The sequence below is a fragment of the Parasteatoda tepidariorum genome, chromosome 9 (assembly GCF_043381705.1).
Source record: "Parasteatoda tepidariorum isolate YZ-2023 chromosome 9, CAS_Ptep_4.0, whole genome shotgun sequence".
NCBI classification, from domain to species: domain Eukaryota; kingdom Metazoa; phylum Arthropoda; class Arachnida; order Araneae; family Theridiidae; genus Parasteatoda; species Parasteatoda tepidariorum.
This window is the reverse complement of record NC_092212.1, coordinates 75,539,167-75,550,225: the sequence shown is the minus strand read 5'-3', so window position 1 is coordinate 75,550,225 and position 11,059 is coordinate 75,539,167. Positions and strand designations below refer to the sequence as shown.

At 33.3% G+C, this 11,059-nt stretch overlaps 1 protein-coding gene across 1 annotated transcript in view; it reads left to right on the top strand.

Moving 5' to 3' along the window:
• Positions 1–498: 498 nt before the first annotated feature.
• The window catches only part of LOC122269750 (fibroin heavy chain-like), a 27,190-nt gene continuing 16,629 nt past the window's right edge, over positions 499–11,059 (top strand). Inside the window, exons 1-3 of the mRNA XM_071185861.1 lie at positions 499–807; positions 4,303–6,654; positions 10,165–10,398. Of these exons, the coding sequence (XP_071041962.1) occupies positions 729–807; positions 4,303–6,654; positions 10,165–10,398 (2,665 nt within the window). The 5' untranslated portion in view covers positions 499–728. The remainder of the gene's footprint in view (positions 808–4,302; positions 6,655–10,164; positions 10,399–11,059) is intronic.

Genomic DNA, 11,059 nt, shown 5'->3' with positions numbered 1-11,059 from the left:
ATACTATACTGTAAAATTTCCTTCGTAATTACAACTTTAGTCCTGTTTTTATTATTCAGCATATCACTCACTATTACATGAATTTTTCAGTTGAAAAAATAAATGAAAATTCATTCCGTTTTTGAAAGCCTTATTTGAGTATAGTGGTATTACATTAGTTTATTTTTTAAAAAAATAGATCTAGCCCCATTTTTTTATATTCATGCAAATTATTTCTTAAAACACCTCCAGTTAATTTCTGCGGCTAATCTGAGATAAATACAAAGATTGTGTTTTCAATGGAATTCATAGCACCTCATGTATCCGAAATGAGGGGTGTCCGGTCATTAATGGCCAGATAGTGTATGTCGCATCAACTTGGTTCATGATCCCTTTTGTAAATTGTGCGACATCCACGAGGTAATGGACTTGTCTCACCGGTCTAGGTGTCCTGCTCTCCCTCGGAAATCTATCTGGGAATGCTACTAGATTGCTCGCTCTTATTTATAGATTCTGATTTTCAATTGTCTTTTAATGTGTAATTGGAAATTAAAAAAAATGCATTTATATATAGTGAGAAGGTTTAGTTCTGGTGACTCTTATAGTTTAAAAAAATAATTTATATCTTTGAAAAATCTAAGCATGTATCCCATACATTTATATGTTTGATAACTAAATAAAAGAAATTAACCTTTTTAGTACCGAGAAGTTAAAGAAAATAATATTTGGTATTTCTCCATCAGTTATTAATGTTGATATTTTATGCAGTTATCAGCAATGGAAGTTTTCCTGGAATCAGCAGAAAAGGAGTGTACGCCGATTATCTAAGTAAGTCTATGATCCATTTTAGTAATATTTTCGTTTTTTCTTTTTGACATTTTGTGTCTTTTGCATATAATTCGCAATTTTTATTTTGGATGCTCCCTATGTTTCGAACTCTTTTAAAACTGATACAGTAATAGAGTTATAGGTATTTCCTTTAAAATTATATCTGACTGAAGGACCATTCGTTATCGTCTAACCAATCTTAATCTACTATTTACAGATGAAAAGTTGTAAATTTAAAATGAATAGTATATGAATTGGAATAGGTAGCCAACTCTTAAAAAAGCCTATTGTGACTAATCTACTCGAATTAAATCTTGTACAGTTGAATAAAAAAGATTTTTTCCTTCTCTTTGTGTAGAATATTTATGCTGTGAAATGTTTATTTTACAATATAGTGAATTCTCCAGGAAAGACCACCTCTTTGCAACGTCCTTCTCTACTTACGACCACTTTTGGGAACAACGGAATTTTTTCCATGGACATTGTGTTGAAAAAAAAACTTTGGGAGATACGGGATTTTATCCATGGACATTGTGTTGAAATAAAGCCTTTGGGAGGTACGGGATTTTTTCCATGGACATTGTGTTGAAAAAAAAAAACCTTTGGGAGGTACGGGATTTTATCTATGGACATTGTGTTGAAATAAAGCCTTTGGGAGGTACGGGATTTTTTCAATGGACATTGTGTTGAAAATAAACCTTTGGGAGGTACTGGATTTTTCGATGGGCATTGTGTTGAAAAAAAACCTTTGGGAGGTACGGGATTTTTTCCATGGACATTGTGTTGAAAGAAACCTTTATGAGAGACCATCAAAATCTCTCTCAGCAATCGTGCAAACCTGCACACCAAATGCGGAAAAGGTTAAATAAGGAAGCACATTAAAAATACCAAAACAAGAAATGCTAACAGTAGATTAAAATGTATTCAAAATGTTTTTGTGAGGCTCTTATTTAGAGAGTTGTTTTTGACGATCTCAGAAAGAGATCTACGACATTTTGCTGCAGGCAGAGTGTGCTAATGAGAATGCTATCAATTATTTATTTGTAGAATTGAAAGTTAAATTAGAAAAGAACAGTTATTTTAGAAAAAAAACTAAGCATCTCAAAGAAACGAATTTCAAAGCTAGCTAATTTTTGTGCTTTAAAATTAAATGCAAACCTAAACGAAAAACATAATTATTTATGACAAATAGTTCGAACTTTCCTTATTGGGAAATTTATTTTTGCACATAATTTCGTCAGTAGGTATCATTTTTACTGACGCTAAAGTTTTCATCTATTCGGTTTTAATCACGTCAATATGAGCGTCACTTCCACACCAAGAAAATGACAAAGATTAAAATTAAAATCGTTTTCGAAAACTCATGTACAAAAAATTGTTTAGTCAATGAAGATAACTCCTCAGAGCTACTTAACCTCTTTTTAGCTACTTTTAATGTAGCAAATTTTTTTGTTGTAAAAAATATAAATGTTTAATAACTCATATTGTCTACATAGTTAAAACATGATAGGGTGCTTATTCAAACTCCATAAGAGTATGTTTCTTAGAAATATAGCTATTTACTACTACTTTTTCTGTGTATTTAGGAATATGAGAGACACGTGGTAGTTTCATATACGTTTAGAAAAATGGAACAGTCGTGGATGTTTCGTATTTCTGAAATGCAAAGGTTTTGAAAGATCTTAAACATTTTATTTGACTATATTTCTATTGTCTGAAAGTATATAAATCTGTTGTTGTGTTTCTATTGAAAATTAAACGAGACAAGATTGTCAGCGATCGGTGTTTCGTGAATTTAGTCAGGAAAGTGCACTTTTCGCTTGACGAGAGAGCGCCGAAAGGGGGAAAGTTCGATGTAGCTCAACCACTCATGAAGCCATTTTCTCAATTTAGACATATATCGGAAGGGGAAGACGATTTCCCCCAGATCCATGTACCCAAGCAGTGACCGATTCCTCAGATTTTACGAACACCTATATATGGCATGTACTCGGCTGAGGATAGGATCAGCGTCCGATTCTCAGTGACTCTGCTAACTCCGGCCTGGCATGAATGGGAATTAAAAATAGGACATTATGAACTAGTAAAATGTAAGATTCAGAAAAAAAATTATTATAAAAGTTTTACTTTCACTTTATAGGAGAGAACAATTGTGGGTATATTGATTCTAGCTGTGCAAAGAGGATAATAAAACACAGGAATCATAGTTAAATTTCATCAATATATTAACGTAAAATCTAGGTTTCTATGTTAGTTTGTAGTATGATGTTTAGAGTTCAATGAAATGTAGAAACATTATAAATAATAGAGGAATAAAACATAAAACTTAATCAGCCAATACCGAAGCGAGATTTGTGGTTTCTTCTGTTGACAAAAGAAAAACCGAAGGATAAGCATAATTATCACATCTAAACATTAAACTTAGCATTTTCTATTATCCTGCATTTTCTCTATTTTTTCATTAGTTAAAAGCGTCACTCGTCATGAGGAAGATCACATAAGATTTCCAGGATTGATTCGACAGATGGAAAATTCACAAGAAGCAGCGATGGGGTAGTGGAGGGGGTGTTTATGGAAAGTGCAAATAATTCGAATATAATGTTTTGTAACAATGTTGTCTTTTAATAGTCACATCTTCTGTATATCTCTGAAGAATATGATTTTCGGGTGTTCCATAAGAAACACCCTTACGACGCATTTCCTTGAATTCTTATAAAAAAGACGAGGAAAAGAAATTAATGTAATATCGATAGTTCTGACGATTCCCATTCAACTCATTCTTTTTTAATGCTGAAGTTCAACAGGCATCAATTTTTCTTTAGTGTCTCATTAGATATCGGAATTTTTTTGACTCTAAAATATCAATTTGTGACTCCTAGTGTGTGTAACATCATTTCAAGGGCAAGGATTATGGAACATTTTCTAATTAAATGTTTAGTGAAAAAACATGTAAAGTGCCTTGGCGTTTTTAAGAAATCAATTGTGAGGAAGTATAGCATATTTACAACCTAAAGAATTTTTTGATTTCAGAAATTACTTGGCATATTTTTCTATTAAGCCTTTCAGTCTAATAATGAAATTCCAAATATTCAGGAAGTAAATTGAGACAAAAAGCTTTGAAATTCATGAATTTACATAACTCTTCAGAAGGTTTTATGACGGGTATTTTATGCGGCTATGAAGCAGGTGCTTTAGTCAGAAATTCTTTATATTATGTAGAAGATGTAATTATATCAGGTCATTTTTGTATTGAATTATCATGATCCTACATTAATATGTGTGCATAATATTCGGAGTGTTATCTAATAACCTCCTTTCATAGACATATATACTATCCTTTAAAGAAATGAAGACAAGGAAAAACATACACGTTGGTGGTTGCAATTATATATTTAAGCGTGGAAAAAGCTAAATATCGAAGATTCATATAAACCTATTATAGAAGATTTATGTAAACCTACTATCGAAGATTCACATAAACCTGTTATTCTATAGGAGGAAGATTTAAAAATTCTGATGAAAGAGAAGGTGCATATTCTTCAGGTCTAGCAAGTTCTTATTCTGCGGGAGGAAGAGGAAGTGCATATTCTTCCGAGGGAGAAACGTCTCATTCTTCAGGTAGAGGAAATTCTCAATCGGCAGGTGGTTCTTATTCCTTAAGTAATCGAAGTTCTAATTCTGAAGTTCTTGAACTTAAACATTCTGCAGGTGAGAGAAGATCTTATGTTTCAAGTAGTGGAAATGTTTTTTCTGCAGGAGAAGGACCTAAATATTTAGGAGTTGGAGAAAGTGCACATTCCCCAGACAGTAGAAATCCTTATTTTGCAAATGGGGGAAGTGTTTTTTCTGCAGACGGAGGAAATGCATATGTTGCTGCGGATGGAGGGATTGCAAATTCTGCAGGTGGTAGAAGTGTTTACTCTGCAGAGCGAGGATCTAAACATTCTGCGAGTGAAGGAAGTGCATATTCTGAAGGACTAGGATCTAAATATCCTGCACGTGAGGGAAGTTCTTATTCTTCAAGTAGTGGAAATGCTTTCTCTGGAGGAGAAGGATCTAAATATTCTGCAGTTGGAGAAAGTGCAAATTCCGCAGATAATAGAAATCCTTATTTCGCCAGTGGTGGAAGTGCACATTTTCTAGGTGGTTTAGGTGCTTCTTCTGCAGATGGAGGAAATGCATATGTTGTGGATGGAGGAAGTGCAAACTCTGCAGGTGGAGGAAGTGCTTATTCTGAAGAACTGGGATCTAAATATCCTTCGAGTAAGGGAAGTGCATATTCTGAAGAACTAGGAGCTAAATATCCTACACGTGAGGGAACTTCGTTCTCTTCAAATAGTGGAAATGCTGTCTCTGCAGGAAGAACTAAGTATTCTGGAGTTGGAGAAAGAGTATATTCCGTAGATAGTAGGAGTCCTCATTCTGCAAGTGATGGAAGTGCTTTTTCTCCAGGTGATGGAAGTGCTCATTCTGCAGATGGAAGAAATGCTTATTCTACGAGTGGAGGAAATGCAGATTCTCTCGGTGGTAATATTGCTGATTCTGCAGAGCGAGGATCTAAATATGCAGCGGGTGAAAGAAGTCCATATTCTGAAATAATAGGATCTAAATATCCTGCACGCGAGGGAATTTCTTACTCTTCCAGTAGTGGAAATGCTTTATCTGCGGGAAGTAGAACTGAATATTCTGGAGTTGGAGAAAGTAAATATTCCGCTGATAGTAGAAGTCCTCATTTTGAAAGCGGTAGAAGTGCTTATTCTCCAGGTGGTGGAAGCACTTATTCTGCAGATGGAAGAAATGCTGATTCGTCGAGTGGAGAAAGAGCAGATTCTTCAGGTGGTAGTAGTGCTTATTCTGAAGAGCGAGGATCTAAATATTCTGCGGATGAAAGAAGTGCATATTCTGATGGATTTGGATCAAAATATTCTGAACATGAGGGAAGTTCTCATTCTTCAAGCAGTGGAAATGTTTTCTCTGCAGGAAGAGGATCTGAATATTCCGGAGTTGGAGAAAGTGCATATTCCGCAGATAATAGAAGTCCTTATTTTGCACGTGATGGAAGTGTTCATTCTTCAGGTGGAAGAAGTGTTTCTTCTGCACACGGAGAAAATGCATATGTTTCGAGTGGAAGAAGTGCAGACTCTGAAGGACTAAGATCTAAATATTCTCCACGTGAGAAAAGTTCTTACTCGTCAAGTAGAGGAAATACTTTCTCTGCAGAAAGAGGATCTAAATATGCTGGAATTGGAGGAAATCCTTATTCCCCAGATAAAAGCCCTTATTCTGTGGATGGTGGAAGTGCATATTCTGCGGGTGAAGGAAATGCATATTCTGCAGGTGATGGAAAAGCCTATTCTGCAGTTGGAAGAAGTGCATATTCTGCAGATGCAGAAGGTCATGGAGGTGGAACTTCGTATGCTTTAGAAGAAAATGGTTCTGAAACAGCTGTAGGAGTTGGATTTGGAGAAACAGAAGGAGATGGTTCTGGAGCTGCAAGATTAAATGGTATTTTAGTACCAGGATTACTTGGCACTGCTGCAGATAAAAGTGGTATTTTTAGCGGTAGAAGTGCTTCTGGAGCAACTCGAGTAGATTTGGCAGTGACCGCAAGGAAAAAGGGAGGTAATTATGTGGATTTAGGAAATGATATTGCTGCGAGAGAAAGTGATTTTGAAGCAATAAATGGTCGTAGTTCTCCATCAGCAAGAGGAGGTAGTTATGAGGAAATGTTAGTGGGTGGAGGTGATTATAAAGTAGCGTCTGTAGGTGGTATGCCTGCAGATGAAAGTGCGTATGCAGCAGCTAGTAGAGGTAGATACACAGAAGCAGGGGAAATAAATGCTGGAGGTATGTAAATAACTTTCACCAATATGCATTTTAAATACCTAAAAATATGTATCACTCAAAATATTTGAAAGATGTTTAAAGTTTTAATTTTGAGCAAATTCAATTATTCCTTACCGCCTCACTTTTCGATTTCTACTTTTAAAAAACATTTTATAATTAAGACTTTTTAATGTATATTTATAGAATTCTGGTTATTAATTAAGAAAAATAATATGCATACTAGGGGGCTCTAGTAAATATTTGAAAATATTAAAGTACTTTATCAAAACCTGACATAAAAGACAAGATTAAAAACAACAAAACGTGTTTGATTGCCAGAGGTTTAGTGATTTGTTTGTATATAAGATAATGAGAAAAGATCAAAAGCCACTATCAGCAACACCACCTCAAGCAATTCAGCTAATTTTGATGTTTTTAATCTCAACTTACTTAATTGTGATGCGTCAGGTTTTGATGGAGTTTTATATGGCAGAAACTTTGCAATTCTTATGCAATTTCAGAACATTATTTATGTCTAGAGTTCTGAAAACTTATATTGCAGAACATCCAGTAGATACATTCATTTCATTGGTTTTAGTTTTGTTTTCAATACAAAATGAATTCATTTGAGAATTTTATAACAAGAAAAACCATTTAGTTTTTCACCTATTTAGCTTTGCAAGATATAAAAAAATAGAATTAAAAATTTAAAAACAGCGTTTTTCAAGTAGACAGGAAAGAAGATATTACATTTTAGTAGATGCAAGTTTGTTTTTCTTTGAAAACAAAAACGTGAGTCAAAACAATTTTGGAAGAAAACGAAGAGTTCTTATTTATTACAGAATTTTATTGCGAAAAAGAAAGATTATTTGATAAAATGTTGAAAAATATGATAAAATGGTGAAAAATTTGATTACTGTTCAGGACTTAAAAGTAACTGTAACGCAAAAGGTGCACGAAGATTCAAGTAAACACACGCACCACATGATCATCACACACAAAGATCCATATGAAATTTAAATACTTTTGTTAGAGAAAGTGTACGAATTTTCTATCGATGATAACTATTTCGTGATAAAATGGTGACACTATTTGTAGAATTATGAAAATTAATCTAACTTGTAATGTCATCGAGCTTAAAGCTACAGTTAAAATTTAAACACTCTATTTCGAGAATACTCTGTAGTCGAAATTTTTGACCATAAATTTTGATGACATGACAATAAATTGTTTCTTGTAGCGATCTGATAAAATTTTAGTTTTTTATTGTCACTTAATAGAGTACTTGGTAAAAGTTACGAAATTTTATAGTTATTTCAAAGCTACAATACAAAAATTTTACGTGAGAAAAAGTCAATTAAAAGATGATTCAATAAAAAGATGATTCAATGAAAGATGCTGGAATATTAACGATTGAGTAATGCGAAAAAAGTTGACAATACGAGTATCTTCCGTCTTGCTAGAAGAAGAAGTGAAAAAAAAATCGTCTAACTCCTTTGGTATGAAGCTCCTCACGGGGGATAAAGCCATTAGAAAACCTGCAAAATATAAAAACAAAGCTTTATCTCTTACTCCATTGCACAGTAAATACTTACATATACATATATGTATATGAGTATATGTGTGTGTATATGTATATATGTATATACATGTATATATGTATATATATATGTATATATATATGCATATATATATATGTATATATATATGTATTTATATATATGTACATATATATATATATGTATATATATATGTATATGTATATATATATGTATGTATATATATGTATATATATATATTTATATATGTATATATATATANTCATCGGCAAGATCATTTCGTCGACGGGATCATTTCATTGACAAGGCCATTTCGTTGACAAAGAAAAGGTTATTTCGTAGGCAAAGTCATGCGTAATTTTGAAACTAGTTTTATGATTTTTTTTTACGTTAAACGTTATCCCTTGCACTTCTTTGTTAAGCAGCTAATCCTCTTCTTTACAGAGCATGGCCCCTTTAAAGCGTATCTAAAGCGATTCTGCCTGGCAACTGACAATACATGTGCCTGTGGAGGAGTAGGAACAGTGTGGCATTATGCAATAGAATGTCCGCTTACCACATCCTACCACTTTAAACAACCGAAGCTAGAATTCCTCATAGCCTGGAAGAGATCCATCTGTGAGAATGCAAAGTTGAAACAGAAGGCAACCAACCTCATTAATTTTCTAGAAGAATACGAGGAAATCCTGAAATAATTTTCCTGAAAAAATGACAAAATTATGCAATATTGAGCAACAACCACAACTAAACTTGGCCAATTAGCTCTGGATATTTTTTAATCAAATGCCCTAACAAATAGAATAATCGCTTCTTTTTTTTCATATTTCTTTTTATTTTCTTCTCTTTTTTGTTTCTATTTGCTATTTTTTCCTCTCTTTTTTCTATCTGTCTCGTCTTCCAACCTTAACCATTAACCGATAAATGCCCTTTTAGGGGCATAGGCGCGTGGTTAAATGTTGGTGTGTGTGTATATATATATGTATATATGTATATGTATATATATATAACAAAGAAAAAGATTAAACAAATTGAGCTACAATTGGAATTAAATAAAAGTTTAAAAGTAAACTATTCATTTTATAGGATACCTGCAAGTGATGAAATATGGGTATCTGGATCCTGATTGGTTGTTGAAACGTGGCATTTGTTTATGTTAATAACTGTTCTTTCCATTATCTACCGAGTTAGCGAAGTCGGCCAATCATCAATTTTCTTAAATGATACATTCTATATTTCTATACATAGATTTTTCACAATGATTTCAATTCTTTCACTATGTACTTCTTACTTAATTCAAAGACAGGCACGAAGCCATGTTGAACATAAAAAAACTAATTATGCATGGAAGTTGTCAGGTACACAAAAAAATATATATCACAGTTACAATAAAATACATAAGCAAATAATAAATCTAAAGTAAAGGACGTAGAAGAGAAAGAATTATATTTCAATAAATTTGATGTGTGGTACGGCACTGTGCTTAATTAACGTCACGCTAATTAACATTCTAACTTAAGTGGAGAAGCTTCGCTCGAACTTAACACTTGCTTATAAACGATCAGCAAGTGCTGACGTCATAGCTCACGTGTGGGGATATGCATGGTCCTCTTCTTGAAGTGCAAGGACCCAATTAAAGAATTATAAATTTTTGTTTTAGTTATTCTTATTTATTTACACAGGTTCAATTATAGTTTACAGTCACGAGTCAGTTTTTATTGATGCTTCGCTGTTACTAATGTGGAAGATAATAAATAAAACAATGCAATGTCTGTTACAGATTAAATACGTAATATTTTATGAAGGGATAATTGAAATAGTGGTTCCGGATCTTCATAATAATGATAATAGGATGTGCTGAAATAGTAAGAAATTGTAATTGGATATTTAAATGATCAGGTTAGGATTATGAAGGTTATGTGTGTAGCATGTGATAAGATTCTTTTTCAAAAAATATCTGTTTTTCATGATGCAGGAGCTTATGGTTCAAGAAGTGCTGGAATTAATGATGCAAGAAGTGCAGGAACGTCTGGTACAGGAGCCTATGATGTAAGAGGTGCAAATGGCTATCGTGTAAGAGGTGCCAGTGGTTATGGTAATGGAGATGCAGAGAGCTATGATACTGGAGATGCAGATGGCTACGGTACTGGTGGTGGCGGTGGTTATGAAGCAGGTGGTTATAGCGCAGGAGACTTTGCAGGTGGCTATGGTAAAGAATTTTTTAAAGTGATTGATTCTGTTAACAAATGTTTTGATTGTTGTAACTTATGTCTTAATATCAATTATCTAATTAAGATGTTGTAACAAATTTCTTATTTTCACTTTAGCGAATACCTGGTAGGTAATGAGCAGATTATTTAAGGGCGTTTACCAATTATCTAGGTAACTTGAGAAAAGAATTTAATAAAATCGTCACTTTAACGGATAACCCTAGTTTATCTGTTAAAACCAGTCTGCTCATTATCCTACACTTAACCCTACCATGCACTTGAACCCTAGTCTGCTCATCAGCTAGGTAATTTGTATAATTGATTTCTTACACTTTAGCAGCAACATGTATATTGTTGAAATATGGGGGACATTTCTTTTCGCTTTGGGAACAAAAAATTTAAAATTGAAATATTAACAGTTAAGAGTATAAATGCTTTAATATACATGCTTTCAGATTTCTGAATGAATTTTCATTTTTGCGTCAGCGATGGAAAACCAAAGCAAACTGAGTTACAAAATGGTATCAAATGAAAGGTTAAAAAGAATAATTAACTTAAACTTAAACGAACGTTCTAATTCTATATTTTCGTTTTGTTTTAGTCATGCTTATTTACTCACGGAGGTTTAGTGATAGTTTAAAGCTACTATATATATAGGGT